The sequence below is a fragment of the Lampris incognitus genome, chromosome 7 (genome assembly GCF_029633865.1).
Source record: "Lampris incognitus isolate fLamInc1 chromosome 7, fLamInc1.hap2, whole genome shotgun sequence".
NCBI lineage: Eukaryota > Metazoa > Chordata > Actinopteri > Lampriformes > Lampridae > Lampris > Lampris incognitus.
This window is the reverse complement of record NC_079217.1, coordinates 10,537,124-10,559,389: the sequence shown is the minus strand read 5'-3', so window position 1 is coordinate 10,559,389 and position 22,266 is coordinate 10,537,124. Positions and strand designations below refer to the sequence as shown.

Below are 22,266 nucleotides of genomic sequence, written 5' to 3'. Positions count from 1 at the left end.
CTCTCTTTATCAGTCCTGCACACACTGTTTTACACTTGGGTGACTTGCTCTTTTCATGTTCGGTGCGGTCGGTCGGTTAAGTCCTTGGGCCTGTGCTGTGAATTTGGGTCACATATGAGTTGGTTTGTTTTTTTTTTTTGAATAATTTAGGATGTTAGGATGTTATTTTTGTGTCTGTTGGACTAGTTCATAATTTAATGAGATTCAAGTCTATTCTAATCTTTGTTTTCTTTCTCTGTGTTCCCTTCTTTGTGTTGCAGTGTGGATAGAAGAAGAATAGAACCGCTCTCGACTACTTACTGGGCCCTGCTGGACCAGCGGAGCCCTTTCGACTCTACAGAGTAAAAGCAATGCTCTTAGGAGCTGGAGGCCATTGCAGGATCAGCAGAGCGTGTGTGGGGCACCTCCTCTCCCTCTCCCCTAGCACCCCACCTGACGCGTGATGCCAACCCCTTGCCCGCCTTCCTTCTGCCCTGCCCTGAGCTCTCCGGGGGTGCCATGAACAGCTACAGAGACAGAGGGGTCACTTGCATCTCCTCAGACCTCTTGGATGGGGGAGGAGGAGGGCTGGTTCTCTCAGGCTCCCAGCATACCCCATTCCGTCACACACCCAATGGCCACTCCGCTCCCGCCCCCCCAGACTCGGCTACCCAAACGCGTGTCTCGGTGCCCAAAATGGGTGTCCGGGCACGTATTGCAGAGTGGCCACCTCGTCGTGTGCAGTCCAAGGAGTCGTTGCTGGAAAATGGGCAGGGCAGTAGCATTCACCTCGGAGACGATGGCTCCACTTCTGTTTCTTCATCCATTTTCTCATCCGACATCGGCCTTGTGCGCGGAGGGTTGGCCAGGTTGCCAAGACGACGGTCCAAAGACGTGGAGTTCCGTGGCGGAGGGTTCGGAGGTGAGAGAGGTTCACCGTTGCACCTGCGTGCATTCCCCCCTCTACGGCAACGCTCCAACAGCGAGGTCACCTTAAGTGAACAGGATGAGAACGAGGTGAGACTCGCATTTACCATTTCTCCATTTACTCTTTATTTATTTGGGTAATGTACCATCAGTACTGAGGTTGTTTGTTTAACAAAATAGCTTAAATGTCCCTCTATGGTTTGTGTTTCAAGGTGGAGGGTCGTGGTGGCAGTGGGATCGGAAACCTGTTCAGAGAGTATGGCAGCACCTCCTCCATCGACATCCAGGGCATCCCGGAGCAGAGCTTCTTCGACATGCTTAGCCAGTTCCACCAGGAGAGGCCCGACCAGCGCAGCTCGGCCCCCGTACGGCTGGGGGAGTTGCTGCGCGCTCCAGACTCACCATCAAGCACGCCCTTCCCTTCCAGCCCCTCCCCTGTTCCCACACCGAGCGGGGAGGAGAAAGGGACCGGCAGAAGGGAGGGAGCTGAGAACAGAGTAAGGAAGAAAAGTGGAGGAACGGAGTCATCTCTGGGGACATCGTCTCTGTTTAGGAAGCTCCGAAGCTCCAGCAGAGGAGAGCTGGATGGGGGTAAGGGAGAGTTCGGTGAAGATGGAGGAGGGCGGGGTTCAACAGATGCTTCCTTTAAACCATGGCTGTGCCCCAAGAACTTTGTCCACTACGATGCTCAAAGCATTCTGTTTGACCTCCACGAGGCGGCGGCTCAGCGCGGCTATGTTGCCCAAAGGAGGAACACCGCTACGGGGGCATCAGCTGCCTCCGTGTCCCTGTCTGTCTCCAGATCCTCCGCTCCAAGTGGAACTGACCCAACTTACTCCAGCATTGAGGACCTGACCCTGAGCCTCGACCCCACCTCCACAGCAGCCTCCCTAGGCATGGACTCGGGCCTCGACGGGCCTCCTGGAAGCCATAGTTCCAGCCCCCTACTGCTGTGCTGTCCCCACTTCCTCAATGAAACGGGGGGCCATGGGGAACGCAATGTCAGCTTCCTCAGCTCCTCAGCAGAGAGGGGAGGAGAAGCAGGAGGAGGAGAAGGAACAAGGGGGTGGCTGAGGAGGAGTAATGCCAGTGTGTCAGTGCTGGAGGTGCCTATTGAACAACAGGTGACCAGGCTGGACAGACTGAAACTCCACAGCATTGAACATGTGGACCTTGGGGCCAGATACTACAGAGACTACTTCCATGGGAAAGGTAACACAAACTCAGATACACACACACAAACTCACCTATTACTCTAAGGACATCAAATATACCAGCAACATATTTCCTTTATCAGAGAGGCCCTAACATATTCATAGGAACAGAGACGTAAACCAAGCTGATGCCTTGAAAACTGCTATTCATCCCTGTCTAACACAGAATTTATCATTGTTTCACCCCATTCATTTTCTCAAATAACATATTTGAGTAGTCCAGCTTTTGTATTTCTAAATTTCTTCTCGCTCTCTTCCAACTGTTAGCGAGACTGTCCATATAACAGCACATATCTGGTTTCTACTACCAACATCAGTCCAATATCAATGTCTGCCCCTCCCACCCTGTGACCATACACATACATCTGGGCCTCTGGAAAGAGACTGGCAACTCTCCCAGATTCTCTATTACATATGTACCTGCCACTTTACTGTTGGCATACTCCAAGCTGATAACACCGGCTGTCTTTCTCCTGGTTCAGAATTATCACCTCGCACGTGTGCTCCATTGTCAGTGCGGCTTTAGTTTATATCCGGCTTTCAGTGGACATAGGAACACCTCATCTCTTATCCAGCTGATCCCTCAAGACTCAAGCATGTGTGCGAGTGTGAGTTTATGTACATGATCGTGTACGCAGATGAGATTGAAAGAGTGCGTTTGCGTGCACACATGCACGTTTGCCTATCTCCACATGCACACTGGCATTTCTCATCTACATCACCTTCAGAGCCTCTGTATGAAATTTCCCCACCGGCGAGCATCAGATGCCTTCGCCCTAATTGGTGACAGATGCTGTTAAGAGTGTGCATACGCAGGGAAGCATGCATGGGTGTGTGTCGGCATTATGTGTGAGGGAGACTTGCCTCCAGGCACACAGATAAAGGTTATCGTTCCAAAAATATGTTCATCTGCTGAGTCCTCGCCAGGCCAGCCACCCCGAACACTGTTGTGGCACATGTGTGTATTGTGATGTGCAATGTGCGCACTTCAGAAAGACTCGCCGAAAAAACTGAAATCTACACTGTGAGACACAATGGGGAAACCAAACAAGGCCTGAGCCTCCTCAATTATACTGCATTGTGGCTCATTCCGGTTAGAGAAGGGGATATAGGAGGAATACGTGTCAGATTCCTCTCCGAGCATCTTGTTAATTTGGGTTTGAACTCCCACACAGCCCGTGGCCATGGCATTAGCTTGGCTCAGCTCTGGAGCTTAAGAGGAGGACGTGGAAGATGCTTGTAAAGTGTACACAGGGTGTGTGATTTATCACAGCTTCTTAATGTAGGGATGGGGTGTTTATGCTACTAATAATCTTCCAACTTGTAATGACTTAGTTTGGATTCTACCTTATCTGAATTCAGCCTTTTAAGTTTTAAATGTAGAGTTCTTAAGATGTCAAGCCCTCTTGGTGTGGCGTCTATATAGTGAGGAATTGGCCCAGTCAAGTAGACTATGCTATTAGGGCTACAGTTGTTTTTTCATGTCACCAATTACATTTCAGAGGCAAATTTGAACTTAGACTTCATTCTAACTAGAATCGTGATGGTCAGAATGAAGATGAAGATGCGTTTAGATTTTTTTTTTTTTTTATGGACTAAAAGCTGCTGGGACAATTTGGTACCCTGATGATTTTGTCTATATTGTTATTTAATGTATGGGCAAATTGTTTGTCATGCATTTCCTTTTATAATTTCAGCTCTTTTAATAATAAAGGGTAAAGACATGCACGAGGACTAGCACGTTCTACTCTTTCAAGTTCAAAGGTTATTTAATGTATCTGACAGCTCTGTGGAGGTTATTTCTATAAGTCTTCTCCCCCGTTTGATCTGAAGTCTGACGCCAAAGAATAGAAATCAGTGCAGAGCAAGGCCTGCTCTCACACAGTTGTATCTTAGCTTTGGAGCAACTGCCTTTTTCCTCAGGTTTTCATTATTTTGATTAAATTGTATTTTTTTATGAATATTGATCACTTATATAGTGTAATGTGCCTGAACAATGAAATTACCTTACCTGTCCTTCCTTTGGTATGGTTTCTCTCGCTTCTCCCTCATCACTGTGTCCTAAGATTAACTCTGACATACACCTCAACATCCTCTGGTAAGAGACTGGTAAAACAGTCAGTTCCAAGTCCCTCTCTGCCCACTCAGCTATGTTAAAAGATGCAATGTTATGTCATAGCACCACCAAACTATCGAAACTATCAAATAACAACAGGAAAATAGATAAACTGTAGATGAACTATAAATATATGGAAAAATAAAGCTCTGGTGAAAATTGTGTGAGTGACCAGAGGAATGTAGGTGACAGTTTTTAACACATCACTGTTTTAAAACTGTTTTGATGTCATAGTCCTTGTCCAATTACTTCCCCTTTAAAGCTAGAATGCAGAACTTGTACATTTAAGTGAGTGTCCATGACATTCAAGCCCTTGCCAACTGAGTTCACACAATGAGGATAAAGCCACCAGATAAATCTCTTTATTTTGCAGTATACCGGAGTTTTAGATCTGGTGTCTGTGGTGACGTTCCCGCGCTGCATTCCCACGCTGGCGCACCGGAAGTGATGCAGAGTGATGCGTTTTACATCAACCGGTGATGATTACTTTGCCAGAAATGAACTTCAGAGCGTTCGCATGCCTCCGATTGGCTTGCCTTCAGGGATTTCTGCCAGAAAGCTTCCCGGCTAGGAAGCTATGGCAGAAAAACCTATGAAGCATTCAAGAAAAGTCCCCCCCCTTTTTTTTTTCCCCCTGCCAAATTGTACTTGGCCAATTACCCCACTCTTCCGAGCTGTCCCGGTCGCTGCTCCACCCCCTCTGCCAATCCAGGGAGGGTTGCAGACTACCACGTCTCCTCCGATAGATGTGGATTCACCAGCCGCTTTTTTTCACCTGACAGTGAGGAGTTACACCAGGGGGACGTAGCGCATGGGAGGATCACGCTATCACCCCCCCCCCCCCCGACAAGCGCCCCGACCGACCAGAGGAGGCACTAGTGCAGCAACCAGGACACATACCCACATCCGGCTTCCCACCCGCAGACACAGCCAGTTGTTCCTGTAGCGACACCCGACCAAGCCAGAGGCAACACGGGGATTCGAACCGATGATCCCCATGTTGATAACCAACAGAATAGACCGCCACACTACACGCATACCCCGACCAAGAAAAGTTTCTGATGCTTCAAAGAAAAAAGAAACTCAGCGTTCAGAGGAAAGATTAAAGTCATAAAAAGAAAGTGATCAACGGCAAGGACAAACACTGACACCCATTGGTGTAGCTTTTCCTCGTTGGAGAGTGCTGAACCAAGAGAAGTAAATACTCTCACTGCCAGAGGGGGGAGACAAAACTTCCGCACTACAGGTTTAAGCCTAGCCGTTGTTTCGGAGTGCCCTCGATTGGGATTGGGCTCTTCAGAAGGAAGCTACTCTGAAGGGTACCGTAGGGTTAAAACCAACTATGAAAGGGGATGCCACTCATATACATCGTCAGTAGTAACCAGGGAAATGTCACATGAAGAACACAGCGTCACCAGCGTTATCTACTCATAACCAAACCCCTGTAACTAGATGCCACTGTAACTAGTTTCTGTTGAAGTAAAATGTCTGATAAACCATCTTTTGAACTCACTGATATTATCCTTTACATGGACGGCCTGCCAGGAAGCAATTCTGATTCAATCAACTTGGTGATTTTATTGCGTAAATATGATATTCACGTTTGCAAATGGAAAGGGATCCCACCTAATTTTACTAATTCATTTTTAAATGACTTTACCAGCTTTTTTAAATCTGCGAAAAGTGTTAAGAACATGAACAAAAAGAACAAGAGAAGATATGAATGTATTATATCTCATTGCCTTTTTATTTTAATTAATTTTCATGATGATTTGATCTGTTTTCTTTTCTTCAATGACATATCTTTGGTCTATATTTTATTTGTTTTTTGACACGTCTTTTACCCCCAATTCTTTTTTTATCTGTACAGCATTCACCATAGCGTCCCTTATTCGTCATGCAAATGTAATTTCTGAACAAATTCTATATATCACACACAGCAATTTTTTTGTAAGAAGTTTGTCGTGAAGAATCAGTTATATAATTATAAATCCATGAAGTCAAAATATTGCAACTGAGTTTAACGCCTATCAGTGTTTCCCCTATAACTGCCAATAAGAAGTCCCTTTAAATGACTGTGTAGCGAGAGCACGAGTGTATGTGATGCAGGTTAGCTAACGTGAGCATGGTGCTGCCTAGAAAGAGAAAAAGCTCTAATGCAGGGGACGGACAACCAAATATATTGGACGTTTTTCTCCAAAACATTTCTCCAGATAAATTCCCTATCATGATGCCATGGTGAAATTGTTCTTCAAGCCAAGAAAGTTCAAGTGCAGCAATGAGTCATGCACACTGTGTTCATGATGTGCTAATTGTTTTGCAAAGGTTACACAGCTTATTTTTATGCAATATTTTTATTGATTTTATTTTATTAAGTGAGTGGAGGAGCTGCTCACTTATTGTTAGTTTTATATTATTCAATTCAATTCAATTCAATTCAAAACTTTATTGCAGGCTCAGGGTCCAAAACAGACAAATAGGTAAAAGACAAACCCTAGACAGTACATAGAGTAAACACAATAAATAACATAAATGGAACAAATCAGTGTCTTATAAGAAGGCAGCTATACCAGTGGTCCCACTGCCAGGATTGGTAGCATATGGCACTGAAATATTAGTTAAACTTGATGATTACATTATCAGAGTCATTGAGCCGGCAAATAAATTCATACATGAGCTTTCTTAGAAGAGCCTGAAAGGTATTATTTCGGTATTATTGCATTATTTTTATTTATTTCAAACTTTTTATACCATATACCACATTTTACACCATAAATGCAGCTTATTAAGTCATACACCAGACCAGCAATACCTCATCCAGAGTAGGCTCTCATCATCACCATGCCTCTATTTCGGGGGAAACAGTCCTGTGTGGACAGCAACAGCGTAAACACTTTAAACAAACTGGTTTGAATTAATAACGCTATGTCAAAGAGTTGCTCTGTAGTTTGTTGCACTGACAATAAATCCAAAAATGCTGCCCTCCGATTTGTTCCCCTGCTGTGTCCTAAAAAATATCCGGATAAGGGCTTTATGGCTCTGCGCTATTCGAAGGAGAGACAACAGGAAACTATGGGACCCTGCATCTTCACACTCTTAACCCTAACCTTAAATCCGAACGCGAAAGCGAGCATTGATGAAAATAAAAGGGACGTTCTCATGGCTTTAGACACAGTTGGGATGGAATTATTGACAAGAAGGCAGAAGTAGGTAGTAGGTCTTCTGACCAGGAACTACGTTGGCTGCTGCGCTGCTCATCTGTATGTGTGAAACGAGTCACCTGTGTTACTTGACCCCGTAAGCTTAGCTTCGCCTATTTTAGGGGCGCAAAGATAAACCATTTTTACGTTCATGAATTTGATATTAACAGCTGTAGCCTAATATCAGTAGCACAGATGCTCGTGGCGGCGAGCCTGTGTGCACTCATCCACTTTGCAGAATCAAGGTAGCTACTAATTGTATAAAAATTCATAGCCTCCTCTACCCTACATTATGTAAAGAATAGGTTGTAGTAGAGCCTGGGTTCTTTGTAGGCTACTAACAGTTACTGGTTGGGGCTCAGGCTAGACTTACCAGGCTAACGTATATTATAGCTTATATGTTAGCCCGGACAAGCCGACCTAGCTACTTTAGCGGCTATAAAGTAGCTAGGTCGGCTTGCTATTGCTACCTAGCATGCAATTTGCAGAGCAGGACTGAAAAGTGAAATATTTCACTGGTAATTTGCTTACCTGGAGATAAGGTAAAAATGGGTGTCCAGGTAGGACACCTCTAGCCATTCATTTAGTGGGGTTATTGCACCAGCTTGATGCTGGGAGGCTGAAGGGACATGGCTGAAGATGGATCAAATTCATCTCTTCGATGTATCTTAGAAATTCTATGGCCAGCAGAGTGGACATATATTTACTTGACATTGTGTCTTTGGGTCACTTATAAACTAGTTTAATTCTGGTGGTTTTGGTTTGTACTGCTATTTTACATTAAAGTCTATGCCGGGTGTCGTTTGGTTTCCCCCAAAAAGGGGCGGGGACGTGTTGCAGGCCTACGTTCCTGGATGTGCCGGTCTGACTTAAACTGTCCTTGGGATCACTTAGTTTTAAGTCTTGTTTATACCGAGCAAACAAACACTGAATACGGAGCTGGCAGGGAAGAGGAAAAGAGGAATGCCAAAGAGGAGGTTTATGGATGTGGTGAGAAGAGGACATGCAGGTGGCTGGTGTGACAGAGGAAGATGCAGAGGACAGGAAGAGATGGAAACGGATGATCCGCTGTGGCGACCCCTGACGGGAACAGCCGAAAGTAGTGGTAGTAGATTTACTGAGCAAACAAAAATTTGAACGCAAATATAAATTGCAGACCGCCTGATGCGCCATCTGACCGAAGCTGACTGTGCCAATATGCCATCCCGCACCTCATCTGTTTAGGGTTTTTTCAGTGCGTACCACCAGGCCTGAAAAAAATCCTCGGGAGAAATGCTGCCTGTCGACATTTACCTTCTTTTGATTTTCCATCCACCCCACCCCCCAAAAAACAATAATACTTATTTGTGGAGTTAATGCTGATTATCATTACCTGCCTCCTCAAACATCACTCGGATATCAGTTAAAAAAGAAGCCATCTTCTAGTGTTTCAAACCCCTATAATCAAGTCTGTGTCTTCCTTTTTTGCTGTTATGCTCTTCCCCCCGCCCCCCCCCGCTCTTCTTTCCTTTGTTGACATATCCATCCAGAACACAAGAACATGTGCAGACATGAGAGTAAAACCACACCTCCACCCCATTCGTCCCTCAAATGAACCTCATCCTTGTCTTCTCTCTCTGTCTCTCTCTCCCCCCTCTCCCTCCCCTCGCCCATGTATCTCGCCAGAGCACTCCAACTACTTCGGGACGGATGACAAACTGGGTCCAGTGGCCGTGAGCATCCGCAGGGAGAAACTGGATGACACCAAAGACCTGAAGGACCAGTACCAGTACCGCCTCATAATTAGAACCAGCGAGGTACACACACACACGTTCTGCAGTCAGGCATCTCAGGCATGTGCGTGCCTTTCGCTTGCCCAGCTGATCTGTATGTATGACTGTTGGTATCAATCACTGTGAGTGGGCAGTGATTTAGTGAGCCAGATATCAATGACCCCGCCTCACTCCGCACCGCTACCTTTCCTCCAAGTGGAAAATTCCACCTGCCCGGGCCTTCATGCAGCAAAGCCAAGTCAAACACTGGCCAGCAAGACTGAAACCTTCAGGCTGTTCTGATATGCCACATCCGACCTCTGGTCCACCTTGAAAGGGCAAATACATGTGAAGTGAAGAAAAAAAATGCGATTACAGATTCTGCTTACAGATCCATTTATCTAGATTACATTCCAGTGTGCTATTTTTAATGGTCACAGTACGCTTGATTCAGCGCCCCACGTCTTGTTAGGAAGTTCATGTAGAATATCGCATAGCGGGTCCACTTTCACACTCTCTAATCTAATGTTTCACTTCGGTATCAGTGGCAATACACACCAATCAAACTATTGTGTCAGGAGGCGGCGGCGCGCCTCGCCGACCCTCTTGTATAGAAGAATGTTGTTAGACTTGTCTCAGAAGTGAGATTTTTACAGCAGCCATTTTGAAGTTATTCTGTGAACGTACAGACGTGGTTTTTGCCTGAAATTGGACGGTGGCAGGGCGGTCGCTGTTAGAGAGGAATCGACCCCCTGAAGAATAATGTTTTTCTCTGTTTATCCGCACCTGTCCAGCAGTTTCTGTTTTATCACACACAAGCAAACAGCAAAGTCGGAGTTTCGGGCTGTTTTGTGTGTTTGTTTGGTCCATTTGAAGCAAGCCTGCTCCTTCCCCTGCCTGGGCGCTGTTGTTTTTAGCGGGATTACATGGCTGCCTGGCCTCATCACCTTAGCTTTGGCACAACAATGAAGCCGCTCCACCATCTAAGTACACAGAGCTCAGCTCACAGACACATTCAGCCGTCCCAGGCCTGCTGTTCCCAGAGAGAGGGAGAGAGAGCGAGTGAGATATCCAGACTATATTTTCTTTCACTCCCGCTGCAGCCACTCTCAAAGACCCATCCCACTTTATGTCTGTCATTTAATTCTGCGAAGTAGTGCTGACACAGGGAGGTGAAAAGAGACACCCTCGCATTTCCCCTCACTCTTTCAATGCCTCTCTTTCTCCTTAATTCTCGATCGCTCTCCTCTCTCCTTATCGCTGTCTCCTTTCTTTCTCTCTTTTCGCTTTCTTTCCCTCTCTGTCTTTATCTCTCCCTGTTTCTTGCTCTCTCTCTCTCTCTCTCTCTCTCTCTCTCTCTCTCTCTCTCTCTCTCTCTCTCTCTCTCTCTCTCTCTCTCTCTCTCTCTCTCTCTCTCTCTCTTTCTCTCTCATCACACATGAATTCACATTCCCCACTGGCACTCAGGCACATCTTTGTGCAGTCGCTCACACCAGTGTCACACAGGAGCTGACTGGTTAAAACCATCACTCTGTAACGTCTCTGGTGTCACTTGGGTTTCATTTCACTGTGGCGGCCTCCAGACTATGAGGTTCAACCATCTCTGGGGCCTGTCCAGCTTCCAGAGCCTCACTGCTGCATTTTTAATGAACCCGCACGGTCCTTCCATCCGTACCTGAGCTTATCATAGCCCTGCTGTGATGAAGCCGGTCAGGCTCACCTTTCCAGGGAGTGACACTGGGTCGAAGCACAACACTGTGGAAAGTATTAACTTTCAATACAAGTGGACACAGAATCCTTTTTATAGAGAGAAGTCACCGTGCTGGGTTTGAATATTTGACACAGGAAGACATGACTTCTAGGTAGCAAGGTGGCATAATAAGTGATGAGAAATTCCTTCAACTGGTGGACAAGGGTTTTTGGGCGTCGTGACGGCAGTCGTCCGCCCTGCTGTCCCCTTGAGCCAGTCCCAAAATCCCTGCCAGCTCCAGGGGTGCTGCTCTGTAGTTGACCCTTTGCAAATGATCTTCCCTCAAAGGTTGAAAATGAAAAGACAATTCCCCCAATTGGGATGAAAAAAGAATTTTCTTATTAATATTGCTGATTAGTTATAAAACATAAGTCTGTGCTGTACACTTCCCTGCACTTGGGCCGCTGCTTGTGCAGATTATGGATTCCTCTTCCCCTCACATTTATATTTGTAGTTTAATTTGCATTATTTAGGGCGGCATGGTGGCATAGTGGTTAGCGCGGTCGCCTCACAGCAAGAAGGTCCTGGGTGCGGGCCCCGGGGTAGTCCAACCTTGGTGGGTCATCCCTGGTTGTCCTCTGTGTGGAGTTTGCATGTTCTCCCCGTGTCTGCGTGGGTTTCCTGCGGCGGCTCCAGTTTCCTCCCACAGTCCAAAGTCAGGTGAATTGGCCATACTAAATTATCCCTAGGTATGAATGTGTGTCGGCCCTGTGATGGCCTGGTGGCCTGTCCAGGGTGTCTCCCCACCTGCCGTCCAATGACTGCTGGGATAGGCTCCAGCATCCCTGTGACCCTGAGAGCAAGATAAGCGGTTCAGATAACGGATGGATGGAATTTGCATTATTTAGTGTTTCTTATGTGAATGTATACATGTACAGTTTGTCAATGCATGTCCTTTCCCCCCCACCCCACCCCCCACCCATCCCACCTACAGCTGGTGACCCTGCGAGGCTCCATTTTAGAAGATTCAGTGGCCTCTACGGCGAGACACGGTACAGTACGGGGCCTGCCTCTCAAGGAGGTCCTGGAGCAGGTGGTACCTGAGCTCAATGTGTCCTGTTTGAGGCTAGCCCTCAACACGCCAAAGGTCACTGAGCAGCTCCTCAAGCTGGAAGAGCAGGGGGTGAGCAGACCGCTCTATTTGTGTGTTATATTAGGGATTGTGTGTCTGTGTGTGTGTATGTGTGGGTTTGGCATTTACGTGCACTGTCTGTAATAAAACGGAGATTTTTTTTTTCCTTTTCAAAGCTAGTCAGTAGAACTAGAAAGATTGGAGCACATGGTCCCCTTCGCTCGGGTGTGTTTACGAATGTATTTTGAGTTTCCAGTTCTTAGTCGGCTCCTGCGCAAAATGGGACCGAGGGGCAGTACAAGCTGTATGAGCAGGGCGTGATGTAGTCGTGCGTGTTTAATCCTAAACGCTTTAATGATTAGCCAAGTTATCTCATCTCACTTTTGATGGCATGACAAGTACAAGGTGGGGAAGATGCTGTGCCAGCAGTGAGCTTGTTTGTTTTTGTGTAGGAGGTACATATAAAGCCGTGTAGTCATGCTCATTTATCTTTGAATGTCTAAAGAGCGTGTGTGTGTGTGTGTGTGTGTGTGTGTGCACGTACATGTGTGCCTGCCTGCCTGAGCTTGCACATACGCATGAGGCTTACAAGTCGATCACCGATGTTTATTCTGACCTTAAGTTGAGTCAGAAGTACAAGATACGTGCTGTATCAGATTGTGTGTGTATGTGTGTGTGTTTGAGTGTGTGTTTATCTGTGTGCCCAGATCATATTAACGTAAATGTTCTCTCTGCTGCCTCGTAGTTGAGTCAGAAGCATAAGGTGGGCGTTCTGCTGTGCCGCGCGGGCCAGAGCACGGAGGAGGAGATGTACAACAACGAGGAGGCATCGCCAGCCTTCTCTGCCTTCCTGGAGCTGCTGGGAGAGCAGGTGCTCCTCAAAGGCTTCACTAAGTACGCTGCCCAGCTTGACACCAAGAGTAAGTCATGATGAGTAACGCCCGAGCCCCCAAGTATGACTGGTCATGGTATTAGCTGCAGGATTTCCCGTGAGACCCTAGAAATAGGTCTATCTAGCCGCTTGCAGCAGGAAGCATTCAGAGCACTACTAGTGCGCAGTTGTGTTTCACACTATTTACTGTATATGAGCCAAAGAGTTCTCACATGGAAGTTACACTTTCCCTGTCCTGTTTGTTAATCTGTCTCTGTCTGTCTGTCTGTCCGTCCATCCATCTCTCTCTCTCTCTCTCTCTCTCTCTCTCGCTGCCTTTCTGTTTGTGTCCCCCCACTCCAGCGGACTCTACAGGCACCCATTCTCTGTACACCACCTACCAGGGCTATGAGATCATGTTCCATGTCTCCACCATGCTGCCATATATGCCCAGCAACCCACAGCAGGTAAGAGCCGACACTTGATACAGCCACACCTGGTTACTCTCTCTTGCACACAAACACGCTTACGTTTTACAGGTATTCACAGATTCATGACCACGATGGCCATGTACTTGAGAGAACTGCGTTTGACACAGGTCAGCCCCCCCCCTTTCCTCCCCAATTGTACTTGGCCAATTACCCTACTCTTCACATCCGGCTTCCCACCTGCAGACATGGCCAATTGTGTCTGTAGAGACGCCCAATCAGGCTGGAGGTAACACGGGGATCCGAACCGCCGACCCCTGTGTTGGTAGGCAACGGAATAGACCGCTGCGCTACCCGGGCGCCTACGTCAAGCTTTTTTTAATGCATATTATTGGCGAAAAGCATCGACCAATCCTTCACAACCCGTTGCTGTCATCCAAAGCCTTCTGAAGAAAGCCGCAGAGTGTTGGTTGTGGTTGGTTTCGGTTAGTTTGTAGAAGCCTGGGGACATATACTAAAGCGAATATTCATAAAGTGCCCTCTCTCTTTTCAGAATGTACTTCCTCTTTCACCCTGCCTCTGGTGTGTTTATAAAACCTTTGTTATCTGGGCCTGGGCTTTTCAGTTGTCTTTATTGCACACACACACAGCTCACCTCACTCTCGTTCTCATAACTGGATAAAAACCGGGTGTGCCCGCTTTGCTCTTTTGCTCTCTTCCTTAGGTAAAGTTTCCCCTTTATGTATTTGTCTGTGCCATTGTGTGTTAGTAGCACATGTGTTGGAGTGGGTGGGTGACCTGTGTGTGAGGTGATGTTTTGCATGCGTGTGCGTCTTCAGTAGTTCGGAGGGGAAATTCAGAACGGGAAAACAAACGGGCTACGTCAGGCCTCGCGTGTGCTTCTCATTATTGTGTATTTGCAGCGTGCCAACCATCAATGTAGAGAAGTTCCAGTTATGCGGGAGAAGTTTTTTTGTTCCTTCCTTTTGATAATCAGAATGTCACATGATAACACTGTAGACTAGAGTAGTGGAATTGCAGAACTGCACCTGCGGAAATCCAGTTATTGCTGATGTGTTTCAGCCAGATAAGAAGTACACAGCAAAGGGCGAGATAGAAAATATAGCGTATTTCAGAAAAGCATAGCATATCTCAATGCAAAGTATCAGCATCGGCTCTTATAAGCAGAGTTTACATTGATAAACGGAACAATAACTCCACCCAGAGGCCTTTTGACAGCAGCAGCAGAAGTCGTAGCCTACCTCAAGGTGGCAGCACCTGCCCTTTTAAAGCAGTCCCTGCAGCTGATGAGAACAATCAAAACGTTTAGTGGAAATGAACTTCATCATAAATACGCACTCTTATGTCTATAAGCGAAAAAGGGGGCAATACTAAGCTAAGGCTTTGCAGTTAGTTGTACATGATCATCTGTGAATATCGAAATATCAGGTCAGAGGAATCATCATCATCATCACCTTGGGGAAAACTCGCTGTTTTGGAATCAGTTGTAGTGGAAAGATTTCATTCAATTTTCGATTGCTTACTATAGTTGAAAATGCTCAAGATCTTTATCCATCCATCCATCCATCCATCCATTGTCTTAACCGCTTATCCTGCTCTCGGGGTCGCGGGGATGCTGGAGCCTATTTCAGCAGTCATTGGGCGGCAGGCGGGGAGAGACACCCTGGACAGGCCGCCAGGCCATCACAGGGCCCACACACACACACACACACACATACACACACCCATTCATTCCTAGGGACAATTTAGTACCACCAATTCACCTGACCTACATGTCTTTGGACTGTGGGAGGAAACCGGAGCCCCCGGAGGAAACCCACACAGACACAGGGAGAACATGCAAACGCAACACAGAGAACGACCCGAGATGACCCACCAAGGTTGGACTACCCCAGGGCTTGAACCCAGGACCTTCTTGCTGTGACGCGACCGCGCTAACCACTGCGCCACCGTGCCGCCTCAAGATCTTTATACGAGATAAAGAAGATGAATAAAAACATCTTCTTTCGCATGATGATAATCTGTCTGTGAATGTTCTCATTCATCCAGGACATGGTTATCCAAAGGAGTTGAATCAAGTGCAACTGGACTGGTATATATCCGTGAAGACGTTTCGCCTCTCATCCAAGAGGCTTCCTCAGTTCGTGCCTTTCTGACTAGACCAAGCTAGTCTGACTGGCTGGTGATGAGACTCAGAATTCATCCTCTAGGAGTCGTTGTCAGAGCTATTGATATGCGTGGCTCTTTGTGATCCGATGTTTACCAACGCCCGTCGCTAACAGAGCCATAGATGTGAGTGGCTCCAGCGACCCCTCTGGCCCATACGGGCGCCTGCAGCCAAGCAACTGAAAGCATTCTCCCTACGTCTCCTTCGCAGCCTGAAGGTAATGCAATCCATGCGAGGCTTCAGCGTGTAAAATAGCGAGAGCAGCCGACACGAGTTTGAAGGAAGCTGGTGTTACAACTGTCTCCTTCCTGTGGAAACATGAGCCAGGGGAGTTATTCGACAAGAGTTCCGGCCATATGCCATTGGGTTAATTGGGTGGGATAAGGGAGAAAACTAGAAATAAATTTATTTAAAAAAATATATTAAAAAAAAAAAGCTTGCTTCCTTGTTTGAGGAGCGCTTGCTTTTTCTTTCTGTTTGTGAACCGGATGATTATTGCTGGTGTTGCGTTTTTATTGTCCGGGCTAAAAACGAGCCCCCCCCCCGGCTATACTACAGGAACCGAGGCTGTAAAAACGGGAACGATTTGAGTCCGGCGACAGGCGTTTCTGTTCAGCTTCGCTCGGCAAAATGCGAAAGTAACAGGAGCAAATGCGGAAGTGTAAATCACCACTACCACAAGAGGTTCTTGATCATGTGGTCACATGGTAGTCTGCAGCCCTCCCCAGATCGGCGGAGGGGGTGGACCAGCGACCTAGATGGCTCAGAAGAGTGGGGTAATTGGCCAGGTACAATTGGGGAGAGAAAAATCAAAAAAAAGAGTGAGAATATAGCTCAGTCTTTGTGCGTTACAGAAAAAGAAGAAAAGGACCTGGCATGCATGTGGATGGCAGGGCTCAGTCAGGGCTTGTCTTTGTATTTTAGGGCCTGAGTGATACAGCCAGGAGACAGTGTGTATGTTTGTTCAAGGAGTGGGCTGGATTATATATAAATGACATTCTGACTTTCCCCTGCGGTTAAAGAGGACTGGCAAGAGTTAGAACATACAGGGCCTGGATTTATATCTCTATCACGTCATATCTCCTACACACAGATGAACAGATAGACCAACATAGACACGAAAAGCTGCGCACAGTATAGTTATCAACATAATACTTAAAAAAAGAAATTACATAAAGTGCTGATACGGTGGCACAGTGGTTAGCGCGGTCACCTTACAGCCAGAAGGTCCTGGTTTTCGAGCCCCGGGGTAGTCCAACCTTGGTGGGTCATCCCAGGTCATCCTCTGTGTGGAGTTTGCATGTTCTCCCTCTCTGTGGGTTTCCTCCGGGGGCCCCGGTTTCCTCCCACAGTCCAAAGACATGTAGGTCAGGTGAATTGGCCGTACTAAATTGTCCCTAGGAATAAATGTGTGTGGGGGGCCTGTCCAGGGTGTCTCCCCGCCTGCCGCCCAATGACTGCTGGGATAGGCTCCAGCATCCCCGCGACCCTGAGAGCAGGATAAGCGGTTAAGATCATGGATGGATGGATAAAGTGCCGATGTTTAGTTTGCTGTCTAACATTTTTGTGTCTCTGTCTATAATTGTCTGTTTCTCTCTCACCCACTCTCTATCTAGATGAGTCAAGAATGTTGCTGCCAGTTCTTATTTGACCATGTTAATTTGTACTTGTTTTGCCTCGCCCTGTTTTCCCTCCATCCCCTTTCCTGCGCTTCGCCTTGCCTCATTTTTCACATTTATTTTGCCTGTTTCTCTCGCTGCATGGGACTCACTCTGATTTCCTCCCTTATATTGTGTTCCTCTTTGCCTCTTATCGCTCTGCATCCCACACTTATTTTTAATCTTGTTCTTCTTTTGTTCCTGTCCATGATATGACTATTTTTTCCTCAATCCCTCATATCTTGTTTAAAAACACAAACCTACACACCATTCTCCCCTCATCTCCTCTTCTCTCTTCTCCTCTCCTCTCCTTAGCTCTTGAGGAAGAGGCACATAGGGAACGACATCGTCACCATAATCTTCCAGGAGCCCGGGGCACTGCCTTTCACCCCTCAGAATATACGCTCACACTTCCAGCACGTCTTCGTGATTGTCCGCGTGCACAACCCCTGCTCCGACAACACGTGCTACAGGTAAGTGCGTGACGGATGATAGATCCCTACACACATTCACACGAGCACAGTTTGCCATCACTGCTACCCCTCACGCCATCCTTGTATCAACCTTTCCCCGTGTCACTTTCATCCACAGTGTCGCGGTGACGCGAATGAAGGATGTGCCCCCTTTTGGACCACCGATCCCGAGCGGCATGACCTTTCGTGACCCAGAGGCCTTTCGCAACTTCCTGTTGGCCAAGGTTATCAATGCAGAGACGTCGGCGCACAAGTCAGAGAAGTTCCACACCATGGCAACCCGGACGCGGCAGGAGTATCTGCGCGACCTGGCCGAGAACTGTGTCAGCAGCACACCGCTCGACTCGGCTGGGAAACTCAACAACCTCATCTCGCTGGCCTCGAAGAAACGGGAGCGCTCAAAGGCAAGGGAGGGTGCGGAGCTTGGGGCCGCAGGAGCTGTGGCTTGGAGGGTGCTGGCCCAGGATTTCAGCGGAGGTGGGACGGAAATCCCCTGCGCACTTGGTGTGTCGGCCGAATATATCCTCTTAATCGACTGTTCTACCAAAGAGGTGGTGTTTAACTGTTTCTGTGCTGACGTGATCGGCTGGACGCCTGAGCGACTGTCACTGAAGATCTTCTATGGGAGGGGAGACCACATCGCAGTGCGTGTCCCGGAGGGCTGTGCTCAGGACGTCAGGGAGGTGGTGCAGAGGCTAAAGGTGAGAGAGCAGAGCTTGTAAGGGGGTGGGTTGAGTGGAAATACTGCAAGGAGACAAAAAAATGACATCATTTTCTCTTATCAGGCTTCTGCAGTTTGATTTAAACTGCCTATGAAACATACTTGAGATGGGCAGTTTGGATGCTGCTTGGGGCTATAGTATTTTAGCCATAGGGCTAAAGGGTTTTGGTATGAGTCTGCACTAAAGTGAAACCCACACATCAACTGATATCGTAATAAAGCGAATGACTCTCCTGCAGTCCATGTGCTACCTGAAAGACTTGAAGGCAATGCAGAAATGGGATTTAAATACCTCATACCCTGACTCCAGCCTTTAGGGGACATGTTTCTTTTGCAGTCCTGGATTAAACAGCATTTGCAAATACTTCTGGAGTTTATCAACGATATACAGTTAAAGCTAGTAAGTTTATACAACCGCAAAAGTAACGTGAAGGTCAGTGTAGCTCATGAATGGTAGGAGTTATGTTTAAGTGATGTTTACCACTGGTCTTTTCAGTGTAACAGTTTGGACGTCAGCTGTCAAATTTCGGATTGATCAGGAGTCAATTGTATGTGACGTTAGTCCTTCCATTGATCCTTACTGCTATTCTCTAGACCAGGGGTGGCTAACCATGTGCCATGGATCACCTGGTGTGGAGTCAGGTTGGAATGAAAACCTGCATAAACACGGCTCTCCATGGCACATGGTTAGCCACCCCTGGTCTAGACCTTCAGGAGAGAGTGGTTAGAGCTGTGTTTCCCAACCCAGTCCTCAAGGACCCCCTATCCTGCAGATTTTCTTTGCAACCCTGAATAGGTACCTGTTTGTAGTTATTCAACCAATCAGCAATGAATTATGTCAAATTTTTGCACACCTTGCATAATTAAGTGCTATGAGATGAGGGCTACCTATGCAGGGTAACGAAAATCTGCAGGATAGGGGGTCCTTGAGGACTGGGTTGGGAAACACCGGGTTAGAGGACAGCCAGTTAATATAATTTTGTTTACTATAACCTTGCAGGTCATATTGCACAAATTGATAGAGGTGGAAACAATGTGTTAGTTATACCGATCTTAAATATTATATAGGTGGGCATCCGGATGGCATGGCGGTCTATTCCATTGCCTACCAACACAGGGATCACCGTTTGAATTACTACGTTACCTTCGGCTTGGTCGGGCATCCCCAAACACAATTGGCTGTGGGTGGGAATTCGGATGTGGGTGTGTGTCATCGTCGCGGCAGTAGCACCTCCTCTGGTCGGTTGGGGCACCTGTTCGGGGGGGGGGGAATAGCGTGATCCTCCCACATGCTTCATCCCCCTGGTGAAACTCCTCACTGTCAGGTGAAAAGAAGCGGCTGGTGACTCCACATGTATCGGAGGAGGCATGTGGTAGTCTGCAGCCCTCCCCGGATCGGCAGAGCAGGTGGAGCAGCAACCGGGGAAGCTCGGAGGAGTGGGGCAATTGGCCAAATACAATTGGGGGAGAAAAAGGGGGGGAAATCCCAAAAAAAATAAAATAAAAAATTACATGATTGGAGGTTCATGGCGTTCCCCACGTGTGGTTGACATCTTTGTTTGGTTGTTATCACCTAGAAACTTACGTGGAGATGAGAATGTGATCTCAAGGCCAGATTTGATTTATCCGGAAAGGTTTTGTGAAGGGCAGTCACGTTTCCCTGCCGCCTCATTTTCATCCTGTTTTCAGGAAAACTATTATCTGTTGCCTCGGTATCAACCCTGGTACCTGTAACAGATTCTCGGGCACAGTACAAACAAGTTGTATAAGCTGACCGTTGTCAATTTCTGACCTCAACAAAAGGCTCTCAGCCCCATTGACATATTACCTCCAAGGAAAACACCCCATTCCACCCTCAATCCTATTCTTTCTCACACAGGATGGTAAGCCTTTAACATGTGATGTGTTTTTCATTTTCCTTTTTAGGAGTTTATTACTGGAGAAGCCAAGCCTGAAATTATTCACCACTTCACTTTAAAAGAATAATTCACTTATCAGATTTAAAACATGGGAAAATATTAGTTTCTTTTAAAATGATAATTCCCAAACCATTTTACAACCTCCAGAAATCGTACTGAAACCCCCTGAGGGAGAGACCAAACTCCACCTAGGAGACCCACTGAACTATACCCCTGTGTTAACATCTTGTATATAAAGAAGAACAGAATAGAATACTCTTTATTAGTCATCTTGTACATACATACAAATAAAGTTTCCTTCCATTTAACCCATCCTAGCTGTGTAACTAGGAGCAGTGGGCAGCCGCCATGCAGTACCCGGGGACCAACTCCAGTTATTTCTTCCTATTGCCTTGCTCAGGGGCACAGACAAGAGTATTAACCCTAACATGCATGTCTTGTTTGATGGTGGGAGGAAACCGGAGTGCCCAGAAGAAACCCACTCAGACACAAGGAGAACATGCAAACTCCACAAGGAAAGGAGCTGGGACGGCCTGGGGTTCGAACCCAGGACCTTCTTGCTGTGAGGCAACAGCGCTAACCACCAGGCCACCGTGCCGCCCCAGTTAATCATATTTTTCTGTCCCTGTCTAGTCACTGACGTTGGGCTGTGAGACAGTGGATATGACCCTAAGAAGAAACGGACTGGGGCAACTTGGTTTCCATGTGCGCCTGGATGGCACCGTGGCCGAGGTACCGTTTAATTGGCCATCAGTATTACATCACTACAATGCTGCAAAAAATGTGTGTATTTGATGTGCTTATTTGTGGCTCAGTGGGTAAGTTGTTGTTTTTTTGTTTTTTTTGTGGGTGCCTCAATGCAGGTGGAGGAATATGGCTTTGCCTGGCAGGCGGGGCTGAGGCAGGGCAGCCGACTGGTAGAGATCTGCAAGGTCGCCGCGGTGACGCTGACCCACGAGCAGATGATTGACCTGCTGAGGACGTCGGTCACGGTCAAAGTGGTCATCATCCCCCCCTATGAGGAGGGAGGGCCCCGCAGGTATGTTGGGTAAATGGACACGTGTGGGAATCAGATTAGTTTAAAGAAAAAAACCCCAGCAACAACAAGAGGGCACTGGGAACGAGTGATTCGTTGTGTAAATAGCTGTCGTTTCTGCTGTTTCAGGCTGTGGTGAGTAGATTGAGGTGCAGTAGTGGATGACAAAGCTCCGTAGCACCACCTGTAGCGTGCTGAGGGGTACGGAGTACAAGGCAGAGGCGTGTGAAGTACAGGAGAGACAGAATGAGGCTAGAACGAGTACAGATTGCTCTTGGCGTTCTGCACTCTGCACGAAATCGGGGGTGAGACGGCGGCCCGTCACCGATGTTCCCGAGAGGATTTTATGTGGGAGCGTGTGAAAGAGGAAGACGGGTGTGAAAAGGCGGAGAGATGCGCCGTCCGATCATTTGCAATTTCCATGGCCACCACGCAGAGAGGAAATGAGAGCTACGAGCGGACGAGAGAGGGGGAGAAAGAAGTATTTGTTCCGTCAGTAATTCACGAGATCTCTCATTCTGCGTCCCTCTCTCCTCGTGTCCTGTCGGCTCCCTTGGCGTTCCATTCCTCTTTAATCCTCCTCTCTGCTCCCCCCCCCCCTTACATTTCTGCTTCTGCTGTCATTCTTTCATCTACAAGAAAGGCTTGGACTATAATAAAGTAATGAGGCCTTGAGAGGCGCTGGTGTGGTGTGGCGTTACTCGTGGGTTGCAGAGATGAATGCACAACCCCAGACGTTGCCTATACTGCAGCTGTGTGTGCGTCAGGGTTGCTAAGTACAATAAATGTTGGCTGTGTGATCACACAGTGGTTAGATTTTTTTTTTTTTTTTATGTTGGAGGCAGTTTAATTACACCGAGTTAAATCCCTTTGACACGCACACACAGACACATGCACACACACCACACACACAGTCTACTATGGCATTAAAACAGTTGGTAATTAGAGTCTTCTCAGCCATCC

At 47.2% G+C, this 22,266-nt stretch overlaps 1 protein-coding gene across 1 annotated transcript in view; it reads left to right on the top strand.

Moving 5' to 3' along the window:
* The first annotated feature begins 498 nt into the window (after positions 1-498).
* The window catches only part of sipa1l3 (signal-induced proliferation-associated 1 like 3), a 39,546-nt gene continuing 17,778 nt past the window's right edge, over positions 499-22,266 (top strand). Inside the window, exons 1-10 of the mRNA XM_056283235.1 lie at positions 499-996; positions 1,119-2,118; positions 9,102-9,232; positions 11,872-12,060; positions 12,755-12,929; positions 13,244-13,347; positions 17,470-17,627; positions 17,746-18,328; positions 20,901-20,999; positions 21,131-21,306. Of these exons, the coding sequence (XP_056139210.1) occupies positions 499-996; positions 1,119-2,118; positions 9,102-9,232; positions 11,872-12,060; positions 12,755-12,929; positions 13,244-13,347; positions 17,470-17,627; positions 17,746-18,328; positions 20,901-20,999; positions 21,131-21,306 (3,113 nt within the window). The remainder of the gene's footprint in view (positions 997-1,118; positions 2,119-9,101; positions 9,233-11,871; positions 12,061-12,754; positions 12,930-13,243; positions 13,348-17,469; positions 17,628-17,745; positions 18,329-20,900; positions 21,000-21,130; positions 21,307-22,266) is intronic.